General features: G+C 38.2%; 1 protein-coding gene across 2 annotated transcripts in view; it reads right to left on the bottom strand.

The window, feature by feature from the left end:
* igsf21a (immunoglobin superfamily, member 21a) overlaps window positions 1–27,589 on the bottom strand; it is a 182,757-nt gene that overhangs the window by 119,896 nt on the left and 35,272 nt on the right. For both annotated transcript variants that reach the window (XM_005729678.1, XM_005729677.1), the window contains one exon: window positions 1,263–1,375. In XM_005729678.1, the coding sequence (XP_005729735.1) occupies window positions 1,263–1,375 (113 nt within the window). The remainder of the gene's footprint in view (window positions 1–1,262; window positions 1,376–27,589) is intronic.

The raw sequence follows: 27,589 nt of genomic DNA, 5'->3' as shown, positions 1-27,589 counted from the left end.
TATACCAGGGGATGGGACCGCCAGGGGCTACACCCCTGACTACTGCCTGACACACATTGCACCAGGCCCCTATGGTGCTTCTTGCAGCTGGTGGGCCTACAGGAGGGTGAGTCCATGGCACATCTTAAGGCTGCACCCAGTTGGGCAAACTATATTGACATTTAGTTAAATATTGCTTAAGCTTAAGAAATGCTATATACATATATTTTCCTATAGTCAGTACAACAACTTTAGTGTTGACATCTTCAATTTTCAGAGGTTGAGCTTACAAGAATCCATCATTTTTCTACTAGTACATACAACGCTGTCTCTTGGAAATGCTGTTCATTTGCAGCTTATGGTGAGTGGCCTAACCTTTAACTGTAAATTCAGTAGAATCCTCCTTAAAGCAAGAGCTATTTTAAATAAAGTGAAGGGAGTCGTGCTCATACAATAATAACGGCATCACCCTGCATTTGTTTTGAAAACAGATCAGTCATTAAAGTGCATCAAAGACACCATAAATGACACAATGCAGAGCAATAATGCATTTTAATGAAGACCCTCAAGCTAGCATGATAAGATTTCAGGGTCTGCAATTTGCCTGTACTGCATTATACAAAATCCGATCACCAGAAAAGTCATTAATGTAAAAAGTCGGACACTTTCACAAAGCAAATCTGTACAGCTCTCAAGAATTACTGGAGACTTTTTGGCTTAAAGAAAAATGGTCAGGCAAGAATGTGATGGCGGCAGCTGCTACTGCTTTCCATTTTAAGTGCTTATCAGTGACTCACTTGAAGTGAGACAAATTTCGTCTCTTTCAACTGTAACATGTTGCAGATTTTCTTTACTTCAATACAGAACTTTAAAACATATAAACCATTATAGTGGACATACAAGGGCTTTTTGTTTTTTCTCCTTCAACAGCTACCTAATTATAAGCAGCACTTAGGCAGTGTATCACACCAACTGGGATTTTAATAACTGTTGAGTCACCAGCTGTGAACTATTAAGAAATGATGGTGATGACCACCAGATTGAGAAATCAAATTCTGAGCAACATCCAGTGATGCCTCCCATACAGCTGGCTCAAATCATAGCTTGTTTTCTAACAACTGCGGTTTGACAGCACATGGTTGTTCTAACACAGCCATAAACCTGTGATGTGACTACTGGCATTGACCTCCTTGAAATGACAAATGGCTAGAAATAACACAAACAAATGCTCCAGAAAGCAACTCATACTTAATGGCTTTGAAACTGTAGAAAGGTTTACTCACCCTATACCAAACAATCTCACGCAGCCTTCCATCAGTTTTGAAGTTACACTTGAGAGTAACAGTCTCACCAACAACAACAGGAGGCAGGGGCTCTATGGAAACTGTCAAATATCCTGAAAAAAGAGAATGGAAACAAAAACTTTTAGTACAGTAACATACGATAACTACACCTTTTCTGAAACAGTATATAATTTAGTGGTTCTTTTCTTCTTCTTTTTTCTTTAGAAAAGAACTCAGTAGTGTAGAATTAATAGATCCACTCTGGGGGAAAAAGTCATGTTTTATCCTATACAGAGAAAAGAACATGTTACCATGCATCCCTTCATTGATAGTTACATAAGTCACAGGTTTACAGATTAAATCAAACAAATGAGCTACAGTGCAACTTCTTTTAACTGACTTACCATACTGCAGGTTTGCCAAGAAGTTGTCTATTTGATTCTTGCATTATTATTTTCATTGGATTTATCCAGCACATTTGGTTGTGCAATGTGTTCTAAGCTTTTCACCAGTTATTTTTTTAAGTTGTTTGCCCTTGAATACACATCCTCCTTCAACCTCTAATAGAAGCAAAGCCATTTCAGCAGCATCATGACAATGAATAGTTGGTAAAGAACATGATGGAAAATGTCAGGCACAACATGTTGAAAATACAGTGGGGCAAAAAAGTATTTAGTCAGCCACCGATTGTGCAAGTTCCCCCACTTAAAATGATGACAGAGGTCAGTAATTTGCACCAGAGGTACACTTCAACTGTGAGAGACAGAATGTGAAAAAAAAATCCATGAATCCACATGGTAGGATTTGTAAAGAATTTATTCGTAAATCAGGGTGGAAAATAAGTATTGCCAACAAAGGTTATGTTACAAAGTATTGAGTTGTATTTTTGTTATTGACCAAATACTTATTTTCCACCCTGATTTACGAATAAATTCTTTACAAATCCTACCATGTGGATTCATGGATTTTTTTTCACATTCTGTCTCTCACAGTTGAAGTGTACCTCTGTTGCAAATTACTGACCTCTGTCATCATTTTAAGTGGGGGAACTTGCACAATCGGTGGCTGACTAAATACTTTTTTGCCCCACTGTATGTTTAATGGGCAATGCTGCCATTGCTTCTGATAGGGCGGGCTGATAATCCATGTACAATAAAGTTTTCTTCTTACACTTCAGAATCACAAAATATACTATCTAATTTGTTCCATGCAGTATGCAACCTCAAGCTACCTAAATTTATTGTAATTGAAGATTAAATGAAAGCTGCTGTGATAAAAAGTCAACAACACACAACAAAAAAAAGCTACGTACACACAGAAAAACAACAAACGCAAAACGAGAAAAATCTAAGAAAAAGTAACTGCCAAATACAAGGTCAAACTCTTCAGAGATGAATGCTTTATTGTGCCTGATCATCAGCCCTTTGCGCACAAAAAAAAATCACACAGAGCTGCAGTTTCACAATTCAACACTCACACACACACACACACGGGGTGATAACAGAACAGCACATCAGCATACGTGAGATTATATCGCCCAAATAAAAATGGAGTGATACAAAGGCAATTACCTGGTGATAATGAGAAGACCTGAGAAAAAATAAATACATCCAAAAACTGTCGGGGGGTGGGAGACTAACGACTGAAGGAAAGGATATTTGTACTGAAAGGGTTAACTGAATCAAAAAGAATTTATTATAGCTATATACAATCCTAAAAGATATAGTATTTAGTTTATGCATTAGCAATAATCTCTTTACATCTGGCTAAGGCAAAATGAAGCAGTTAGTAGGCTCATTTCCAATGACAGACAAGCTACCCTCTGCTCAACATATCACCAGCGTCAGCACATCCAGTATTTAATGAGGGAATTATATCTCAGAAAACAGATGGATATAAAAGTGAAAATATAAAACTGAATAAAATGGCACTTAATGGCCAATATTTCTATATAATATTGACACACTGACATAACTAACAGCATATTAAGGACATTAGTGTTTTACAGAATTCCCCAGGTGATCAGTGTAAGAAATGGACAACTGCAGAGACGTGTAGCATGAACAGTCCACCGTAGGTACCTAATTATAGGATGAAAAAGCACTTTTTGTGCTTCCGTGCTGGGAAAATAGTGATCAGAGGCAGAATGTTTTTTCAATATCCATCTCACTCACTTGTGAGTATATCTCAGAAATCCATTTCATTTTTAAGGACTGCACATAAATATGCTCACGGTCTTGTGCATAGAATGTAATTTTGTCATATCACCTTCACCGGTCACGACAGATGGCCACCCCCTCCCTTAACCTGGTTCTGCCACAATGGAAATTTAGATATTTAGAACTGATTTATAAAATGATGATTGTTTCTCCGAGGATGTTAAAGGTGGTAAGTAAATGACATTCACAAATATAAGTGAAATTCACAACCACCAGACATTGCATTAGACCATAAAGCATATCAAACTAAAACCAAAACAAATGTCAGCCATGCCTCCACTTGCTTTTGGTATATCATCTGCCAGAAAGCTTAGGGACACTACAGCCAAAGAAAAGAAAAAAGAAATCTCCTGCCAAAACCATCACAACCATTAGCCCACACTAGCATTATAAAATATCATACACTGAATGGCCATAACACAATACAATAAGCCAACTGATTTTAGGCCCACCATTGTGATGAGAGTCTTTACTGCTGTTCTGCTGCTCTCCTCTGGTTTATACACAATGAAGAAAACAAGGGAGAGCAGTTCACACTGAGCTGAAATTAAACAAGTGTACATCAATTAAAATAAATAAATTTCCTTTTTAATATTTAGATTTTTTGGGTGCGCTGACTCTAGTACGAACTCTACCATCTCCCTGCTATTTTCTGCAACCTTTTGTAAATACCAGAAGAGCAAGATACTGAACAGAGAAGCTCTGACTACAACACACACAGAGGAGTATTTCATTTTCTATAGTACACTGCCTGGCTTTTTTGTTTTATTCTATGATGAACCAAATGTTTTCAATTTGCCAAAACTCTAAACTGCAGAGTTTTTTAGGCCAGTTCAAAAACTCAACTACTATGAAATCCGGCCGTTGTAATAGATGCAATACACAGTTTACCGTTCCCTTCCCTGAATAAGACATCATACATGGTAGCATATGTTGCTCTAAAACTTTTCAGAACAGTCTAGTCTGGAGGACCCGGTGTCCATTTTTTAAAAACAGCATTTAAATTTTTTGATTTTTCTGACCACAGAACAGCTTATCACTTTGTCTCAGTCCATTTTAAATGGGCTATGTCCCAGAGAAGACAGCAGCATTTCTGGATGTTCTTTTTCTCTGCATAATAGCTTTAACCTGCATTTGTGAATGGCACAGTGAACTGCATTCACAGGCAGTAATTTCTTGCAGTGATTTCCATCACAGAATCATGACTGATTTTAATGTGATGTTGGGCCCAGAGATCACTGATTTTTGGCCTTGACCCTTGAGGATGGAGATTGCTCCAGATTCTTGCATACTTTTGATATTATGTACTGTACTTGATTAGATATTTCTTCACAATTTTTACAATTTCACAATGAGCAACATTATTCTGAAATGGTTTGCAGCTGGCAGATGCTGTTTTCGCAGACTGATTAACCTTGTCCATCTTTAAGAAACCCTGCCTCCCTGAATGCCTTTTTGTTCTCCAATCAAGTTACTGACCTGTTGCCAGTTAAACCAATTAGCTTCAAAATATTTCTTTTTAGTACCAATTACTTTCCCAGTCTTTTGTATGTTCCAACATTTGTGAGTTCTACTGTCAAAATCAACATGAGCTAATATTTTATTCTTAAAATAGTACGCTTTCTCAATTTGATATAGTTTCTCATACTGTGAATAAAAATACGGGTTTATGAGACTTCGAGTCTTTATTTTATGTCTTGATTTAGATTGTAAACAACCTTCAAACTGTGTATGCATTAAAGAAACTGTCATGGAAGTCAAATTACATCATATATAAGCCAACATGACACAACCAACATGATAGGATGAACACGGGGACATTATAGGTGAGCCATGTGTTTCAGTAATTCTGTGCAAAACTTTACTAGAAATCCTTGGTTCTTGGTGGCATACTCGTGTTCTCCTCCAATATAGAGTCATGTGAAAAGAAAGAACAACCTTACTGCTTTCACAGGAGTTAAGAGGGAAAGTAGCAGCCAGGTGCCAATTGAAAGCCTGTGGTAAGTCTTTAAGAGAGCTGTGCATAAACAAATACCCACAAACTTGAATAGACTGAAGAGGAGTAAAGAAGACTGAATCAAAATTCAAGCAGAGTGAGGTGAGACTGATAAGGTCACACAGAAAACAATTATTTCAAGTTATTTCTACTAGATGTGCTACAGGATATTCAAACATGCGGTGTCCTTAGTTTTTCATAGGACTACATAGAGTCCTGTTTTCTTTTTACGTTTGTTTCATGTGACTGTAGTTGCTATCTTGTTCACCATGATTCACCTCAGCTTGTTTGCCACAGTTTAGATGACAACGTGATAATCTTTCAAGTATTCCTTTGATAAAACTACACTGCATCTCACTACTTCTCCAAAAAGCATAATTGCTCTAAAACACTATCTCGAACACTGGAAAACATGAATTCCTATAAATATGTAATAGGTAATAGGTAAAAGTACATAAAACTGACATACGTATAGTACATTAAAGAAATGTAAGATGCATCGTCACTGGTAGACTCAGCTGTCTCGCATGTCAGTGCACCTAGATATGCTTATTAAGGAATCTTAATTTAATCAGCAGGCTGAAGAGACGTTCTCTCCAGAGTCAAATTGAATGGATAAACCTTTTCTGGGACTGCATGTCATTAACACAGAGCTGATGCTCTTACGGAAAATCCTCACCACTTACTATGAACCCACAAGAGGAGCAGGCTAGCCTTGTAAATGTCTCTGTGTGAGTTTTTCAGTGAGGTGGCATAAATGCATATTCAAAAAATAAAAAATAACAATCATAATTCTGTGGAATGTAGTGTTAGTCATTTGACAGGAGACAAGTGTGTGTCTTGCCTTCAGTAATGGACATATTTAGTTGCAAGTGATAAATGGTGGTTCTCTTTTGTGGTTGCAGGGATTAATTGTGAACAATTCACTGACTATGTGGCACAGAAAAAAAAAGTAGCATAGCCACGGACATAAAAATGCTGCAAAGCATATGGAGAGGGATGAAAAATTTTTAAAAGAGCACATTACATGGGTTATGCACTCGTACCGGAGAAGTTCACATTTCATATAATCCCTATGAGAAACTGGAGCAGTTTCAGTCTGAACACACCAAGACACGAAGGCACAATTCCCATGCAATTAAATGACTTCATCAGTTAAACACATTTTATTTACCCATTCTCACTTGAAAGTGTTCCAGCAAAGCTACATCCCTTGTTGTGATTGATGTTGTAGTTAAAATGCAGACTATGAGGAAAATTCACAGAGCGAAAACTCTACAGTGCTAATTCACTTTGAGAATACAAACCCACAATGGCAAGTTTTTTTTGTTTTAGTTTTTTTCTTAACCACCCATGAGATAAATTCACAAAACATTTCAATTTTGTGATTGTTTAGACAGCTGTCTGCAAAACCATATCTGCTCTGAGTGGGCATACAAGTCTCCAATCAGCCGTTGTCCATACAAAGAAACACTTAATATAAAATCTGCAGCACAATTTCTCTGCAGTTTTTCGTGCTTTTATGATTCCACTATATTTCAGTTTCCACTGCTATTGCTTTTATTGAAGCAAAACATATGCCTCACTCTAACCCAACTTACCAATTATGAGTCTGTTCTCACAATCAGACTCATGTTACTGTGGGAATGAAAATAGACCCATGTTCTCATTCCCACAGTGTCAAACACTGCTGTTCAGTCAAAGCCAATAGCATCTCAGAGATACCCACAAGATGTTCTTTTTAACGGTGTGGGTACCGCTATCATATAATGTGGTATTTAAAACAAACCATGATTTTTCTTTTCTAAATCTAAGTAGGCAGTTAAAGTACATGTCTAGCTATTTTATTCCTTCAGTGTGGCGATAAAAGATGTATTTTTGAAAAAATTGGGGGGGGGAAATCTAGGAGATCATTAGTTCTATGCTGATTTTCTTCATTTAAAAAACCTTCATACCAACATTTCTCTTACCAATTAGGTATGTGATCACCTGTGTATACGTTCACATTTTATAAATGATAAATTGGAATGTGGCCTTGAATGTGTTGGTAAAAGCATTAACATTAAAAAGTGTGGTTTGATGACTGGATAGTGATTGTCAATTTACAGCCTGCTTCACCTATATAAGACATAGTATGGCCTCCATCCCTTTCCTGGTTAAATCTTTCAGTGCTACCTGGGGGTGGAGTTTTACTATTAAGGAGAAGGCATGCTATCTGGATATTTGGATATCCATCTAAAAGAGGCCGGGCATTCAATTATAATTCATTTGGAGCTGAATATTAATGCTGATGATATTTTATTTTTGTATTTTTTTTAAGTCAGCATTCAAAATATCGGATGACATTTTGAATGTGCACGGATTAATTCCCATACTCATAAATCCCAGTATTTAATCCACTACATGGTTGTAGTTACTACTATACAGTCGATACCATTTATTCAGTTCATTTATTTAAATTATATTTTGAATATTTTAATACACGAGACCTCACATAAGTCAAACGTGTTTAATAATGCAATGATATGCTGTATTAAACAGTTATTGATCCAGAGTTATTTCGCTGCTTTGAAATTTTTTAACCTTACATGGATGTCACATCACTTGATCCATCTATCAGGTGAATACTGGTGTGTATATACATATATATATTAGAAGTTGTGTCATGCATTATGAACATCCTCACTTTAGCTGTGTTTACATTCAAAGGTAGGGAGACTCTTTTTCACGTGGGATTTTTTTTTTTGTGCGTTTCTGCTTTTTTGTGCTGCACAATATTGAACCTTTCAGCGATATTTGGCACTGCCTCTAAAGGAAGTCTCAGATATATTGCTAACGGTGCTCACAGCCACCTATCCATAACCTTTATCTGCATGAATCTGACACACCGCTAGGCCTGAAATCCAATACTCCCAAACCACAGCAGTGACTCTCACATGGTGGCTAGAACCAACAGAGCTTGTGTTGCAAATAGTTCCAATTAGTGAGAGGAGAGACTGAAGAAATGTGAACGGACATTTAAAACACACTTGATCAAAGAAAAATGTTCAGCACCCTTTGAGAAACTAACTGCTTTAAGGGGAGATAATTTATTATGACTGATCGTGAGGTTAAGCCCATTGTTCTACAAAAAGAACATCCAGAAAATCCTTGAAATTACCAGTTGAAACTAAAAAGTGTTTGCCAATGAAGAAAAATACTAGCAGATCCCTGTAAGAGCACATAGGCAAGTGTGGAGTGGCCAAAGAGTGCATGGCATTTAATTGGCTCATATTAGCTGGTTGTGGAGGCAGACAAGGCCTCCGGCTTGTCTTAATCCATCAGAGGCGCTGTTGGAACAACATCTAATGAGGGCTGCAAACTATGCTTTCTCCCATTAATAACAGCAATTTGCCAAGATGCAATGAGAAAACAAAACACAGCCAATGATGGACCGGCCCAAAATGTGCCTGTTATTGTGCTCTGTGATTTATGGCTATGGCCTACCTTTGCTTAGATGTCAGTGCGACTTAATGTATGAGAAAAATGGATGACTAAGTTTCTCAGAGCGCCTCCTCAACTGTGCCTCCAAGCAATGTAAACAAACAGAACTGATCTGGAGTGTCGAAAGCATGTTTGAGGTGATCACTTCCAGAAAATGAATATGTGGGATATAATATGGCAATTTTAGTGGGATTTTAGCAAGGATTGGGGATTGATTTAACAGACTGTATTGGAACAACAAAATATTTTACACCATCACACACACATATTCAAGTGTAATTAAACACATAAAATATGCCATGTAAGAGAGTCAGCTATAAATGTCTACAAATGTGGACCCATCTGGTAATCGGTCAATTCATCTGCTAACTGCATTTCTAAAATTATGCGCTGGATTTGAAGGCAGTGGTTCAAAGCTTGTGGGCAGTGATGTGTTTTTAATAGGACGGAAGGCTCCTTAGAAAATGTCATGACTGATATGTGTTTTACAATGTACTGCTAGCAACAAATACATTTGTAATATCTGCGTTTAATCACTGTTCTTGTAGGTTTGTCCAAAAAGGAGTATACTTTCATCAAAGATTAAAAATGCAGATAAATATCAGAAAAAAATAACCTTTTCCCCACATCATTTTTATAACACAGACAAGCTAATATACTAATATAATAATAAAAAAATACAAATTATACAATAATATTTTTTTATTTTAAGAAAATGGTTTCTTACAGTCATTTTTGAACCTTTCAAACAACACAAAAAAGGTTATGGCTCTGGTTATATATATTTTTTCTCTTTTTGTCTCTCATTTTGTTTCCCTGGTTGTCCCTCTATGTCTAAGTCACTTCCTTCTCCTTCCTTTCCTGCGCATACCATCAGCATGCTTAGTTGTAGATCATCAACCCATCTGCAGCAGCAAATCTATACCAGCTCTCCGGTCACTCTCTGCTAGATTGTTCTGCATAAAACAGGTTACTTTTAGGTCTCCTTGCCTCATTGTGCTGCGTAGTTAACTCCCCATGTTTTTGTTTTGTAATATTATTCTCCTGTGCTTAGATCCACCACCTCATCACCTGTCAAACCAACTCTGTTTCACTCCTCTTCTTGCCTACGGCTCCATTCACTAGCCTGACCCGCTCTCCACCTGTCAACCACACCAAACCCCTTGGTCACCTGTCTGCCAGTGTACTAGCTTTCAACGCTCCCATCTTACAACCCCTCATTAGCTACCTGTGTCAGCTTGTTCAAACACCAACAGCATTCTTGTGTCTGCTTGCTCCACTTTCTTAACTGCGCTCTCCTTACTCCAGTAACCTTAAACGGATGTAACGTCTGTGTTTCCTTACAAGTGACTCTTATCATGAGAAATACTAAACATCTAAATTAAAAATATGAATTTGTATGCAAATAATGTGTATCTGTACCTTAATCTTAGAGTAGTGTTTTTTTTTATGTACATCTCTGGCAATCAAAACATTTCAAGCAGAACGCACCGAGCAGCCAAGCGATTTGTCTGACAGCTTGTGGTGCCTTATTATTCTCTGTTGTTAAGCTGTATCTACCTTGGGTGCTGCATCCCCCAGATTTCACAAATGTCATGGTGTCAAAACCAAACATGATGGCCCCAACTACCAAAACAAGGTTGCGAGAAATTGGCTTTTCCTTTTAACTATACTTATTTTTCAACATTCACAGATACCCATGCAGTAGATTCAAGACAGAAAAATAAGCTATTTTACCCTACATTACTGAATCTTATCCTATTGAGTGCAATAGATTAACAATAAACAATAGAGTTTGTCCAATTCATTAGAAAATACTCAAAAATACTTATTGTTTTTCTTTTTTTTACTCCATCTTTAAATTTAACATATTTACGAGGCTGGTAGTCAGCATGGATGAATGAATGCTGCAGTGAAGAATGTTCAACACACCTCAGGTGGTGATTTGTAACTGTACATGCAAGCTGAGCTCAGGAAGCGTTGCGTAGCGGGAGAAGCTCGATGACTGGATGTTGATTTATTCTTGCCAAGAACACAATCTGTGACCATGCGGAAGGTCTTCTTTTGCTAACAGAAATCTGGGAGTTGATTTTTTCAGTCAGAGTGATTTACTGTTTAATGATATGCCTAAGCTTCAAGAGTGTCAGCACTTGGTAGATGTAATCCCACCTCCCCATGCTCTTCTACACCCATCCACACACACACACAAAGCCCATATTGCTCACAATGAGCCATGTCAGTGGGTCCTCATTCTGAATGGCCTCAGGCCTGTGGAATTATTATGTCATTGGTAAGCAGAGTTGAAGCTAGAGAGGAAATATAGCCAGTCTTCCCAGAAGAGTTAGTTAGATGCTATGTACCACTCTTAGCCACTCAACTAAAAACTTTAAATCTTAGATCCCTCTATACTTAGTTTTTTCTCATCTATATTTGTATTGGTGTACATTAGCCAGTGAGTACATATATTTCTCATTGTTTGCTGTGAAGTTATTACAGTAAAGCACTTTGAGTTACATTCATTTTAAACTTTTAGAAAATAAATGCCAACACATAAACATGTTTTCCTCTCTCAAACCATTAAGGAAAAAAACACTCTTGAGGTTTAAATTGTATAGCTTTCACAGAAGGCATGCATGATAGAGACAGAGGATGACCACTGCTGAAGCATGCAAGTAGACCCCAGGGAGTAGTAGTAGTACCAGATTTTCAATGGCCATGCCATCAGGAAAAATGGCTCATACAGCCATGTCTGGTGTAGATTATCCAGCTGGGAACTTGTATGTGCAGAGAAAAATGTGCCATTAGCTTGTGTGTTTTCACTGGAGATTTCCAATGCCTCAGGAGTTTACATGATTTGATAATTTGTATGTCTGAAGAGCACTGCCTGAAAAACTGGAAAATGGGTAACTAAAAAACAAGCAAACAAAAAAACCCTGCACAGTCCTTTCAACAGTGGAAAGTACTTGACAAGAGGGGTCTGCAGTCTGCATAGTGCTTATGTTACATGTTTTACCAAAGATGTCAAAACATAAAATGTGATAGTTTACAGATAAGATTATTTGAGTGAAACTGATGAGAAAGGGAAACTTGAGAATGAAAAAATGCGATGATAGACAGCAAAGTGGAAGTACCTTTAGCTGTTTGGCTCAAGAAAGGCAAAATCCAAATACCCAGTTTATTTCATTTAAAATCTACTGAGGTATGAAAGTGTCAGGTGTCACTAGAGGATGGTGTGGATGGATGATGGTAAATGTATACAAAGTATTAGATAAGGATGTAAAAACCAAAAATAACCGAACAAGTAAGAATGATGGAAGTGGAAGCTTCTGAGAAAGAGAGAAAAAAAAAGGACTGAGAGAGCAGCCTTTATATCCTTAATCACTCCACATCTCCGAGCTGCTGCTGCCTAAAAAAAGGAAGAAGCAGGGTGCACAGAGGCCGGGCCATTACAACATACATAAAACAAAGAAAAAAAAACCCCATAAGATTTTACTACTATATTATTATATATAGTTTTTAAGGACAGAAATATGTCTTTCTGTTTATATGTGCTTTTAAATTATTACACAAAATGCACTCATGTAGAAAAATGCACTTAAAGAAAAATCTTCCTCCTCCTAACTAAAGTGATTCATTATATTGGAATATCTGGCAAATTTTATGAAGATAAAGCCATTCTTAGACAGACCAGTAGGATAAAATGCCTTTTTTAGTTTTTGAAAGGATATTACACTGCATCATCCCACATATATAGATTCATCTGCCTTCTAGCATCATTATTGCAGCTGTGTAAATTAGTTGTTATTGTTGTGGCTGCCAATCGAAATAATTTTGTTTTGGGAGAAGTGAACCAATTTCTTTTCTTGGTTGAGTTGGTGGGGGTTGGCAGGGGTGCAGTGTCTCAGCTTTCTGAAGCCAGATGCAATCAAAAAGACACACATCTATAAAGACTGAAATGTGTGTTAGGAAACAATAAGATGCTTTTGTAACATGTTTCTCCCCTAAACGTATGTGCCTCCTCACTGCATTAGAAATCCAAATAATACACTCATGTAGGAGGACCAGGAGTTTCTGTTCAGAGCTGCAACTCGACCATCTCCTAAATATTTATGTGAAAGAAAAACTGAATGATGCACATAATGTCAAGCAAAAACCTCTACTTTAGGGTGAGGTAAAGAGCTGAAAGTGCATTGTTTCACAATGAGGTTGGATTTTTATGTAATGCTGTAATTTTCAGCTCTTCCATGGTTCTGACTCAACGGTCAGTTAGGGAACATATAAGCAACCATGTAGAAAATGGTCTTATTGACACTTGACCATAAAGAAGTATAACAAAATGTAATATTCTATTGGTGGTATCTGCAGTAAGTGAATCAGCTGCAGACGTGCACTGAAGCAGATAGTGGCCTAAGTGTCTACTCAGCTTAGAAGTGTTTATTTTGCCTGAAAATTAAGTGGACATCCACATTACAGACCCAATGTGTTCCCAAATACCACCTCACCCCAAAACAAAGCAATTTATCAAATAGCATTTATGATTCTATTCACTATTTTTTACTCCAATATTCATAAAAGCCTCTGGTACAAAAAGTGTGGGTGTATGTAAGTAAACTCATCACTGACAGGGCAGGAATCACAGTTCAATTTTAGTGACAAACAAACAGGCAAACAAACACATGATAATGGCTGGCTATGTAAAAGATGAATAAACGAGAGAGTTTGAATACTTGTTTCGTTTTTATGATCTCTTACAAAAAAGGCAAATTAACAAGATGTGGAACTGTGAGAAAGACGTGGCTTTTTGCACCTCTGCAAAATAATATTCATAAAATGTTACCTGGTTTTGTTTTGTTAGTTTGGATTTTCCCCATTTGTTTATAATAAATACAACAAACAAGCACACAGCTAAGAAAAAAAATAGCACAGAGCCTAGAAAATAGATATTCCAGTGTGTCTTTAATATGGTAAATGGGTTCGAAATTAATGAAAGGCCTCAAAGAAGTCATGATGTTGTTACCAAGGAAGCAAGTTGTCCTGGTAACCCAGAAACAGACTCGCTAGGGTATCAGTAACTGTTTGTGCATTCAATCTGTAGACCTCTGCATCACCTAGGGTTGTGAGCAATGGCAGGAAATGAGGGAGGAGAATGTGGAAAAATGACCATTCTGAATGTCAAATGGCCAGATTTGATACTTGTATCCCACATGCAGGGAACATAAACTGCAGACTCAATTAATCATAGTGGAATTGCTACTGTTACAAGGAGGCAGTTTTTTTCAGTGACTATTCACAGCACCTCTGCAATGGTTTGCTCTTGTTCTATCCACTTTGAAGCCTCACTCAACCACTCTAGAAATGCAATCTTCCACGGGCAGTGATGTTTTTTTTTTATTATTATTATTATTCTTTCTTTACTCAAACCATTTTAATGTTGAGGCCAGAAAGAGGAGATTTTCTTGATGTCCCAAAAGGTAAAAATAGGAGGAAGAAAAACTATTGCCATAGTGACCTCAATTAAGACATCTACTATTGAGTTTGCCTGACAAACATAACCTGCAGGGTTGTACTGGTGCCTCAGCCCAGCTTTCTGGTATTGTATTATACATTTCTATTAACTCTAGTGGCCCTTAAAACGAGTCTTTCTAATTTGTATCATCATCTTTTTTTTTCTTTTTTTGCTCATGGCAGTGTGTATTGTATGTTGTACTTCATAAAAATCAAACAATTGTGTGCGAGGCAGAAAATAGATATTCTGTCATCTATCTAGCTTCATTTAGTGGAGTGGAGGAGTCATGGTGAGTATGATGAAATGAAAAACTACAGTGCATAATCTTCAATCTATTCTCATACAATTATCATACAGAGCAATAAATGGACGTGAGAATGGATCCTATTCTCCGAAAAATAAAGTTGTAATGTACAAGGTGTAACTGTTACAAAACATTATAGTGTGGCAAACTTTAAAGGAAGTACACTAGAGAGGCTACATAAATCCTTCTCTCTATCACAAGAGGTTCCAAAGGTTTTGTAAGTTTAACAGTAAAGAGCTGTGTTCATGGACAGAGAATGATCAAAGTGATAATTGAAAGAAATCTGCTGGGTCGTGTAGCTCCTATTCTTTTTTTTCCTCAGAAATATCAGCTCAAGTTCAATATACTAAATGCTTTTTTTCATCCAGCATAGTTCAATTACTAGCAGAGAATTACTTAGATATATAATATCAAGTGAAGCTCTGTGACTAGACTGCTGTGATGTCCCCAGGGATTTCACTACTGCTGCCGTCTGCCCGAAAGCTACCTGGACTCTGAGACCATCCACCTGTTAGCCCAGTGCATGAGCACCAATCTGGCTGTTGCACAGTGTAATCTATAGGTGGTTATTACATCAAAAGGCCTTAAAGGTGAGTGGGGGTTTGTTCATCACTCAAGAATCAAGCAAACTGGAAAGAGGGATAAAAATGAAACTCACATGCTGATTTATCAGCACAGTGGTTAGGATTAAAGGACTGCCAGTCCCCTGCCTGTATCACCGACCTACTGCCTGCATGCTTTGTCTCAGCAGCTTTTAAACCCCCACTGTCTCCCAAGACGTGCACCATTACTTTAGTAGAATCAACCCATCATCTGATCACGTTGCTGTAAAATTGTGCCGCGACAAGATGCACAAGCCTTTACGCAGTGATCTTACTCACCATCGGTGTAGATGAAATGGTGCGGCGCACATCTGTGAACATTTTTTCCCTCTTTTTTTCCCAGTTCAACCTTTACTGTCAAACAAAGGAGAAAGGGGACACGCCCAAACCCAATTACAAGGTTTGTGTTGTTTAGAGTGCTGAGTATGAGTAGACAACTGGTTGACTGCTGATAAAGAAAAAAAACAAAGCAGCACTCTCCACCCCCAGCTTCATTCATTTTCTGGGTTTTTTTCTCTCCTTTTAAACAGCCATTTTAGCACTACTGTGCTTTTGTACCATGTGGAATTGCATCCCCGTTGTCACACTAAAAGCCATATAAAGTAAATACTCAGCTCACCATCAGAAAAATTCATTGCAGGGTGGGGTGGCAACTAGACCTGTATTAAAACTGCCAGAAGAGGAGACAGCTGTCCCAGCCCACGTTCTTATGTGATCTCTGCTTAGGGAGCAGGCTGGTATTCCAAAGCCTCATCTGAAAACAAATTAAAGAGGATTAGAGGCTGCCACTGCAGCTCGTCTCCTCTCCGTTCTGGGGAATAGAGTGTCCTGCTGGCCAAAATGGTGACCTTCACACTGACTTCCTGTCCTGTATACAGGTGCTCTACAGCAAACATTAAGTTTGTGATATGCCGTCAGCAAAAAGGTCACTGTATGCTTAGATGTTGGGAGGATTGCATGGCCTGTAATATAAATGTGTTAAAATTTCAAAAAGTTAATCTGTTTAAAAATCACAGCGCAAAAAAGTATTTTTTGTGTTTTGCTGTTGTGGTCTTGTATCCCTTCACCCTGCATTTGAAATTAAACAATCACTGTGAGGTGCTGAGTCTCCACATCCACATTAGATGAGTGCTGTAGGAATTGTAGGATTATCCCTAATGCTCTGTCAGTCCTACATTGCAGCCATCATCATACAAAGCTTTTAGTATATTTCTACATGCGGTGTGGTCACTGCCCATTGAAATAGTTGGTCTGTTGTGTCGAGGTTAGGTCATCTTACTTGTTACTTGAACAAGTACTGGCATTAAACACAACAGATGTTCAGGACTTCATATCCTGTCTCAGTGCTACTGCTTGAAATTATGACCAAAACTAATGAGTTTCTCACTAACCTCAGCTTTATCTCCTGTTCAGTGGTAGGGTTTGCGCACTAAAACCTCCAAAACTATTAATAATATCTCAGCTAAAGATCTGCATTTTAACATCCTGGTGACTGTATACCAAGACAGAGACTGGCATATCTGCTCTTCATTGCTGTATCAGCTTGAAAAATATATTTGTTATATAATCCAAACACAGACTGCAAAGACATGGCAGAAAACAGACAACTCAATAGGGCTCACTGAAATAGTTTAGAATTTTTTTTCTTACTCACTTTATCCTGTACTGAATTACTACTTTACCCTCAGAAGCACTTTGGTGCACTTGAAGTTGGGAGGTGCACAGGTTAGCGTCAGTAGGACCAAGGGCATTGTTGCTGATTGAACAGGCACTGTTTTTGATCGTCTGTCAATATTTTCCCCCTGTGGTTTCAGTTACACCAAGCATTAATTGCTTCAGTAATTCTGGTATCGTGTATAATTATGCTGACATTTTACCCGCCTATATGTCCATTCCCAGTGTTGGGAAGGTTACTTTTAAAATGTATTCCATTACAGAATACAGAATACATGCCCCAAAATGTATTCTGTAACGTATTCCGTTACGTTACTCAATGACAGTAACGTATTCTGAATACTTTGGATTACTTAATATATTATCATGCTTTTTACAACAACGTGAATGTACTATTGCTGTGTGATTTATTACTATTACTGAAAGTCCGCGACTCCGAACTGTAGTAAAGGGACCTCTGACTAATACGGCGGGGTCCCTGTCGGCTCGTAGTCGAAAACTAGCTTTACTTTGTTGTGTGGGTCAACTTTTCTTGCGAGAGACAGAGAGAGGCGTTGAAAGGCTGCTCCAACGGAACTTATTGTTTTCGGAGGAAGTCGAGTCTTAATAGCTTACTTACAACTGGGCTCGTCAGGCACTCTTCTTGGCTGAAGTGGTTATTATTATATTTACATGCTTCCAGCTCCCGATTTTCCTCGATGACTGCTCGTACCTTTCCACTCCCCTTTTTCTCCCTCCTCGCGCTCACAGACCCATAACGTGTATGGCAGTCCATTCTCCCTGCAACACGGACTACACTGCCCATGATGCTACATTCTTTAGAGCTATGCTTGTAGCATTCTGTCTGTTAGCTTAGCACAACAACAACAACAACAACAACAACAACGAAAAGGCGCTCTCTCACCCAGGAAACACACAGTTGCAGAGAGAGAGAGAGAGCGTCGCCCTGTAACCATGGCAACCGTAACGCTGCCGCCTGGAACAACAGAACGTAGCTGTCAAACAAAACCCAAACAGTCCTGACCCCCGACAAAATGAAACAGGAAAGTACCGCCGTGTAATCCATTTATTTCAACAAAGTAACTGTATTCTGAATACCACCTTTTTAAACGGTAACCGTAACGGAATACAGTTACTCATATTTTGTATTCTAAATACGTAACGGCGGTACATGTATTCCGTTACTCCCCAACACTGTCCATTCCCACTGCCAGCTAGTGGTAGATAGGGCAGTCAAAGAAGTCACAGTGTCTATCCTGCGGCTATTTCCCTTTGGTCATACATATAAATACAAATTTCACTGGAAAAATTGAGTCATTAAATCAGCTAGGGGCCACTGACAGTAAGATGAATGCCAGGCTCCACAAATCAGACTAAACATATTGTGGATATTTATGATGAAACATAAATGAAAGAACAGTACACCAGATCTATGTGAAACCGTTCATTAAATTGATGAGCAGATACGTTCATACATCTCTGATTATTGATACACTGCTGATGCCCCAGTGTCAAACATTTGAAAGTTCTCATGCCTCAAATTGCGGCTTATTCAGAGAAAACACTGCCATAAACTGGAATGACTCAACTATCCCTTGGATCACCTGCTCTTTTTTAAGTGCTTTAGCAGGAAGGCTGAATGGAAGAAAATGATAGAGAATTACATTTATAGTTTCACTGAAAGTGCCCAAGACTAAAAGTAGATTTAAGGGATTTTCCCGAATTTCACAAATTCATCTAATCTAACAACATCCATTATGATTCTCAGTTATTCTTCTAATGGTGCACTCCTGCATGCTTTATTGGGTTGCTTTTTACAATTCCCTGCTTTGAGCTGATGCACTTCTGTAGTGAAATGAAAGCGTATAAAGAAATTAAAGTTAGAGAAGCACAAGGTTAGAGAGCACAACCTATGAGTGAAGGGAAGTACCAAGCATTGGTATTCATAGCTGTCCCTCCATTTTGGATCACATTTAGTACTTGGCTGCAGCCAACTGCAGCTCTGACACATGCACATCTCCCCCTCACAGTGTTTGTGAAAGAGCTACTGTGTTAATTGGGATAAACTGTGTTAGGGAGGGGAAATTAATGCATGGCTGTAAACGGGCATAGATGAATCACATCTGTCAGGTTAATTTGATCAAAGGATAGGTGCAGTGCATGTGTATGTACTTTTATTTCTTGTGCACATTTGCTAAGCGGGGCAACAAGCTCCACTCAGTGGAAATTACTTCTGTTAGCCATATTGCATATCACACTATACTAGTATGTGTACTACTTACGCTAACGGTGTTTTTGTTGTCTACTTAAAGTCTATGTGGCCTGATGGTTTGTTTGTTTTTAATATAAAAATTAAGGCTAAGCGGAGGGATTTGAGTGACCTGTTAAATGATTTGGCAAAAAATGTAATTAATAATCATGGAAACCTGCAATAAAACTCATCAGCAGGGTCTTCAATCAAATATTAAAATTTTTTGATATAGTAGCAATGCATTATTTGTTTAAAAGACCACATTTACATCTGCATCAGAAGCCTAAGCCAACATTATCTATTTTTATAGATTTCTTTTTTGCCTAAGAGATAACTGAGCCTTGGAAAAGTCAAGGTAAAGTCCTCTGTTAACCACAAGAGAAGCTGGATCAATAAGTCATATGAAAGCCATCAAAATATCTTTACTTACCCTCTAGCAACACAACCATCAGTCCCAGCTGCTATATTACAGTACTTTTATTTGTTGCTTGGCTCCATCTCACTACATGTGTCCACACAAACATTCACACACGTAGGGATCCATATTGGTAAAAATAAATAAATACATCAAATACAAAAAAAAAATCAAATGAATGTTTATTTTAACTACCTTTTAAGGCTCTTTTTAACTTACAGATGGCATCATGAAGCCAATCAGTCCCGACAATTCTTCGACATGTTTAGCAGCATATGGCGTTAAACCTCAACCTGTTCAGTCAGTAATAACTTGGACTTGATTAATTAATTAATGGGTCTGTTCTGTTGAAATAGACCTGCTTAATAACTGCTTTATTGTACCTAACCAAGGAATTTTGATCCAAATTGAAAGAGGCAGGGGCACTCTGGTGCAAAAATCTCAATGAGAAATGTAAATTATTTTGGAGTTAAGTAGAAATGATGAGCAAATGTGTGTTGGGACTGTGAAACTGTATCGCTGTGAATCCTGATGAAACAATTGGTGCGGTCCAAATCATAGCTATGTAATCATCTACAAAAACAAACCTCGTCTGTATAAAATTTTGCCTCAGCATATATTTACTAAATTGGGTACTGGATTTGGTCATTCACAATCAGTGTATCAAGTACATTTGTTGTATTATAACTTTTAAAAAAAATTACAAAAAACAGAAAATGACTTTGTGGCTACAAGACTCAGCCAATTCAATTTGAATCCAATAATTGTGTGATGGTGTGATAAAAATGAAAATCATCACAATCTGGACAGCTCAGACTGCAACTGTCCCTTACTTGGGTGAGTATAGCTGTAAATAGAAAATAGCTTAAAAGTTTTCTTTACAACAACTTCAAAAGGCAATATTATTTCTGACAGCTCCTTTCACGCCTCCGAGAAGGCAATAATTGTGTGTAGCGAGTGCGATGAGAGAATTTCAGCCACAGAAGACAGGTACATGTGTCACACAGATAGAGGCTGCTAAACGCTTGGATACTTTTTTCTGGTTACTGTCTCAGTTTGTTTTTTTTTTGTTACTTGTGTTTGTGCATCAATTATGTATCTTTTTTCAGACGGTTAAAAAAATTATTGAATTTGTTTCAGATGTTGCATGTATACATTGTATATACAACATTGTATATTCAGATGTTGTATATATACATATATCAGGGAAAAAAAACCAAGAAAAAAAACCCCACTTCTTTTGCTATTGGTGAGAAAATATGCAGTGTTGCTAATTGCCAGAAAGGTCAGGGTAAATTTCTCAGGATTGCTGTGTTCCAGAATCATCTGTGCTCGTCACTCAGCACTGTGACAGACGGATACCATCTCCACGTACACCAACACTCACAATATTTTCTATTCGTTATTTACATAAATTCATCTACAAAACACTCCTGTACACATGACTGGACAATACAAATGATGTTTTTTGCATGTCCACTCATAACTGTTAACTGTGTGATAACTTTTTTCATACCATGGGTCATTTTTTTTTTTTGTCACTTTTCATTTTTCAATCTTATGCTAGGAGTAAGCATGATTGTTTAATCACAAACCAGCAGAGGAGGGGATGATGACTGTTTGAGCGGCAGAGTAATGAAGGTATAAAGCTAAATGATGGAAATCCCTGCTGTCACCCACTGTCCCTGCAGCATGTTCACAAAGGATGCTCATCTGTGTTATCCTCACACCTTAGCAAAGCTGTCTAAATAAGGAACACGAAAGACATCCTTGGCAAAACCCTGAACTTGTCCACAAGGTCGGCTATCCCCCCGGGCTGTGTGTTACTATCATGGGGGTCTGGCGCAGTCAGGTGTGAACATCTGCACTTAGGGAGCCTGCACTTCTGTAAGGCACTTGCACTAGAGGCAGTGAGAACTAGACCGAGGCTTGACAAGACTCTGTCTCTTTTTGACAAAATTTTGACAAGGCAATAGAGAAATTCCTAACACATTTCTGAGAAAACAGCATTGGCTGTTTCTGTCAAACCATGCCTTTAATCTATACCCATCATTTCAGTAAAGGGGTTTAACCTATAAAGACAGAAGAAGCATGCTTTTTTTGTGTAGGCTACAGGACAAGGATGGCACAAGAATAAAGACAATCACTACATCTGCACAAATAAAGCCTAATTCAACTCTATGTACAACTGAGTTAAAATTGCAACAGTTTCAGAGGATCTACAAGGGTATCCTACAGAGAAACAGCAGGATGGAAATCTGACTGATGTAGGTTTAAAGCGTGGGCCAACATTTTTTAATATTTGAACAAAGATCCATTACAAAATTTCAGCATCTTGTAATTCAAGTAGTTTGACAGAGACTGAGATTATTGCACTTCATTTAGACTTTAAAAAAGCTAGCTCATGACAAGAAGGAAAGGACACTAGCACCAAATGTTAACATGAAGTGATATGGAAATCACATTTTGTTCATGTTCTAAGTGTAGTATTTAATGTATTACTCGCATTTATTTTTATGTTTTTGTAAGGATGGAAAAAGTTATGATATGATCTCAAGTGTTCCTTTGTGTCTCAGCTGGCTGGATGAGAATGTCAGAGTGCGTGTTTTATTGACAGCAAGTGACAGGGTTCCTAAGTGCTGTGTTAAACTATAGAAAATGAGATATGAGTAACCACACTTCTGCTAGACCACTGTTAGTGTTACTAAAGAAAAGACAAAGATTCACAGCAGTAGCTTCAGCCAAGACTCATATGAGATCTGCAGGCATCTTTATGTGCTGTATAATGTGGTGTTGTTGAGCATCTACTTAGCTGTCTAGAGTGCAAAACAACTGTAGCAGTGTGCTTATCCCCTGTGAATGTTTGTTTGGTCATTTATTCACAAAGCTTAAGGTGCATGACCAGGCTTTTTGTTTGTCAGAAAGGAGACAAACAGGAAAGCTAATGGAGTTTGTTTTTTAAAGTTCCTTGCTATTTTGCATCAGCCCATGTGGAATCAGTACATCTATTTGCCATTCCAATGACACAATGCTTGGACATGAATTTGCTGCCCTCAATATATCAATTTTCATGTAAATCACACAAAAGTAGAGGGTGCTCTTCTAAAACCAAAAAAAACCCTAATGTGCACATTTCTCCTTCGTGGTCTTGACTTTACCTAAAGGAAAACGTGATTAAAAAAATTTAAAATTTGCTTCCAACTGGAAAGTTCTTCAAAATGTGCTGATTCTCAAGTGTTAGCGCATTATTGCAATAATACAGTGATGTTTGGAAAACTATGCAGCTGTGTGACATTGCTGACGGTTACCAACGGATCCTGTTACACATCTTTTCTCTTGTCAGTCTGTTTCATTCCCCTGTCTACAATGACACTATTCACATACAGCTGTCTGAATGAAAAATGTTCTGCATTTTCAAGCCTCCTGTTAGTAAACGTATTCATTTGATTTTTCATCTAATTATTATTCAATGATGGCCCCACACCCCCAATGACAGGTGATGCAGTGTCCCAAATATCAATGTTAATGTCGCTCACCAGCTACAAACACATCACAGTGACTCCTGGGCTTTAATATATTATCTTGTGAGCTGTCAAGTCCAGGGTCTGTAATAATGTGACAGCGGCTCATTGACTTTTAATGGGATGCAATTTGAGCCGAAACTCAGTGTTTAAAGCAGCAACGTGGAAGATGACAGCAGAGCGAGGGCCATCGATTCCCTTAACTTGTGATGTTTCCTTGGCTTTTAAACATGGTGGTAGGAGGTGAAAAAGGGAAACTTTCAGTGGAGCTGTAAATCCTCACGATGATGAGGAAGGTAACGCAAAGATGTAGCAAACTCAACTATGCAATGCAGGAGAGAGCCGTCAAAGTCATTCAATGACAAGAAAACAGATGCAATAAATACTAGCTTTGAGGAGATGATGACAAGGAGCTGTCCAATATACCCGTCACTCAGCCACACGTTTAGTTTGTAAATGTTGTACATGGATGTGTGAACTATGGATGAACTGAGGAGGTATTTTTTATGCTTGGATGAAGAAGAAAATGATATAGGGATTGCTGGTGTTAGATGATGAGGGTGGTATAAAAACAGGGCCATTCTGACATTGCAATTTCTGACATTCATAATGCTTAAAGGACACAGTGAGCATCCAGCGTCCTCCTCCCCTGTCGTTTTATGACAAGCTCAGACACTCCACAATCTGGTGGCGCCCAGGTACCATCACTCCAGCCATTATCTTGCAAAACCTATTCCATTTGACCTCTGCGGTTGATGTACGTTATTCACGACAGGAAGAGCTCCAACGTGCACCTCAATTCTGGTGAAGGAGACAGAGGACCTAAAGGGAGCATGAGTGAGTGAGTGGCAGACAAAAGGTGGACGGCAGAACGAGAAGGAAGCCAAGACAGAGCCAACGACCAGAGATGTGTAGACAAAGAGAGACAAAGTGATGAAGAGATTAACAACTGAAGGGAGAGAGATCACATGCAGTGGGTTGTACTCCTCCATTAAATACCGTGGTCACCTTCAAACAAAAATAAAATGACCGCTGCGTGTCTCCACCCCATGGCCAACACCCCTCCTGCTTCCTCACTGGAGCATAAGTAAACCTCTAATGAGCAGGAAAAAGCTTTTGTGTAGTGGGCAAGATGAATAGATACAAGAGGCTACTTTGCACAGCGATGCTAGGGCAGTGTCTATCTCTGTGCTCCACAGAAGCGAGCATTCTGTTGAGTCCTTCGGGACCAAAAGGGCCTAAGAGGCCCTAATTATATCATTCAACTAATTATCCACAAAGCTGTTGTCATGGATAGCCATTTAGTTTGGGTGAAAGCCTCAATAGCAACAAAGAAGCAACTTTAAAGAAAGGTATCTGCCACTAGAATGAAAGCCTTTGACAAGATTTTTTTTTTTGTGCCACCTACAACACAAACAGATAATGCTTACGGAAACGGTTACACTCCTTTGTTTATAACGTATTTTGCCAGAGGGAGTTCAAATGAGCAATGCTGTTCATCTACAAAACATGATGTATGAACGGCCTTAAACCTTAAATAGGTTTGTCTAGTGCCAGGGACCTTAAAGTCCCTGGCACAATGTTATATTTAAATGTGCCTCTATGCAATAGCACGCTTAATATATGAGACAGGTTTTCCTCTTGTGTTAGCATAATAAAAGGGTGCATGACCATAGCAGGGGGCTCTAGTGGTTTTACATAATTCAGTTAAGTGTCAGGATAAATGTGGGACAGCCTTTCTTATACAATTCTTTTGACAGTATTTTCAAGTGGTTCAGCATTTCTCCTGACAGCGAGCGAATCTTTCTGCTGTTCATACCTTCATCTTCTCTGTAAAACTCCTTTTAAAATTTAGGGACAGGACAGGGGACGGGCCTATCTTTCGAAGCACTGAGCAAAAGTACAATTCACCAATCCGCAGGGTGAGCAATAGAATAATTGCAGCTACTGTCTTGTGATTTATTACAGATGATTATTTTCTTACTCGCCACTGTATCTTTTATGAAAAAGTGAGACGGTCTTCCTTATGTAACAGAGGAGCGCAGCATTGTATGATGTTTATTTACAAGATCCTACCGTAAAGAAAGACTGCCTCCCTACCTCTGTTCTTGGATTAAATTTAAACACACTGCTTACAATGTCAGGTCACAGGACTTTTTAACATTAGATGCATCTCTCATTCAAACTGAACCTTTAAAAACTGGATCTGCTGCCTACAAATGGAACAAGCTAAAAACAACATAGGGGAAAGAAAACATTGTGTTTGAACTTTGGAAGTACACTGAAGAATGTATGTGGAAAATATCTGTATTAAACAAGCCTACACACATACCTATGTAAGATTGCAGAATCCTTTTCCCTGAGTTGCTAGTGATTTCTAAGTAAAAGCCTGCAAGTTTCATTCATTTTAATTATATTTCATGAAGAAAACAAAAGAGAAGGAACACTTGTGGGTTTTCTTTCTATGAAAAACATGGTTTTAATCCCGTAGACATATGTGTATATACAAATACGTTGATATGTTTTTAAGCAGCAACAGCCTGAAATAGAGAACTTGAATTTAAGCTGAACTTTACTGGTTTGCAGATTCAACATAACAGTAAAACAAAAACAGAAACAAAAAACATATGGAGCTAACTATAAAAGATGGACATGGCAATATTAACAACACCCACTTTTTAGTAAAGGTTAAAGTTTAGTATTTTGGCCACCATCTTCATGTTTTGAAACTTAACAAACGGATGGTTTGACTGAGAAAGCTCCAAGCAAAAACCCAGGAGCAAAAACAAGGTTAAGGAGATCGTCTAGAAGGGGGTGTAGGTCTGGTGTCCAGGCTAAAAGGAAAAGTGCCTAAAGTGCCCGACAGAGGGGATTTTTCCTGCTCCATGGTAGAGAACGTCTCCGGTATATGGTACCGGTTCCCCTCCAGGACGCGGAAAATGCCGATCGGTTACCGCCTACCTGACTTTTCATCACAGGCGTACAGAATGATTACCTGGATCGGCATCATGTCTGGAGATTTTTTCACCTTGGCCTGTCACTCTACAAGACAACAGTTCCACAGCTAGGGGTACCAGGAGACTACGTCCTCACTCCAGGTGTCTACTGTCAATTCCCCGTCAATCAGTTGTTGATGACATCAGCCTGTCACCTCTGCTTCAGATCGCTCTCCTAAACGCTCGCTCCATAGCCAACAAATCATTTGTACTGAATGACTTAAAATTATCAATCAATGAGGTCTGCAAATTTCCAAAAGGCAAATGTTTTATTTGATTTTGACCACAAACTCATTACTTCCCTTACTTAGGTCACAATTCAAGTGATCACTAGGGTCATTTTCAAAGGAATGATCATGATTTCTTTATCAGTAGAAAGAATGCAGATTCAAAGCACTTTTTCAGAAACAGGTTGTGCATTAATTATTTTATATAAAGTCTGTGCTGGCTCCTTGGTACTTGTATATTTGGGGCCACAGTTTTCTTCAACTGAAATGTTCTCTTCATTTTCTTCATGAAAAACCTAGAAATCTGTTGATCTGATCAAGAATATTGCTGTTGTCTAATGCTAACGAACTTCTGTGTAAAAATAATTCTAAAGTTAGATTTTTCCGACATTAGAAAAACAGGGCAGACACATGTCCAGGCAGATAAAGCATCATAATTTAGAAATTCAAAATACCCCGTTGGTGGTCCTCAGGACATTAGCTGGTGAAATTTCTGACTAGTCAGGCTGTATATGTATTAATGTTTATGCTACTTATTGGTTTTGTGTATTAGCTGGATTTTGTCAAGCATAAAAGAGGCCCGTATTGTGTCATCAACAACATTTCCTACTTTTGGACGATTTACCCTAATTGGGTAAAAGCCTAAGCTGATTAGACATGTAGAAAATCGAAACAAATTTTAGACTTACATTCTGATGTTTCATTTGCAAAGCTACACTGGGCTTAACTCAATTAAATGGGTTAGGTTCTATTTGCTTTCTTTTAATAATTTGTCTATAAATCAGTAAATTGTAAACTAATATTTAGAATTACAGTGTTACAGCTTTAAACCTTGGAGATTCAGATTATCAAACCATCTAGATAGTGTTTGAAAGGAACAGTGTGTGACAATGATTATTATACAAGAAGATTATTATAAAAGTTTAAAGATTGCATAACAGTTGGATTGTGGCATGAAGCGTGGCAGTGGTAAAAGTAATTGTCTTGCATGAGCAATGACTTCTTCTTCTTTTTTTTGATGAATCTGCTCAGTGCTGAATACAGTGGGGCAAAAAAGTATTTAGTCAGCCACCGATTGTGCAAGTTCCCCCACCTAAAATGATGACAGAGGTCAGTAATTTGCACCAGAGGTA

This window comes from Pundamilia nyererei, unplaced genomic scaffold (genome assembly GCF_000239375.1).
Source record: "Pundamilia nyererei isolate P.nyererei 1_Seehausen unplaced genomic scaffold, PunNye1.0 scaffold00034, whole genome shotgun sequence".
Lineage (NCBI taxonomy): Eukaryota > Metazoa > Chordata > Actinopteri > Cichliformes > Cichlidae > Pundamilia > Pundamilia nyererei.
This window is presented reverse-complemented; position numbering and strand designations above follow the sequence as displayed.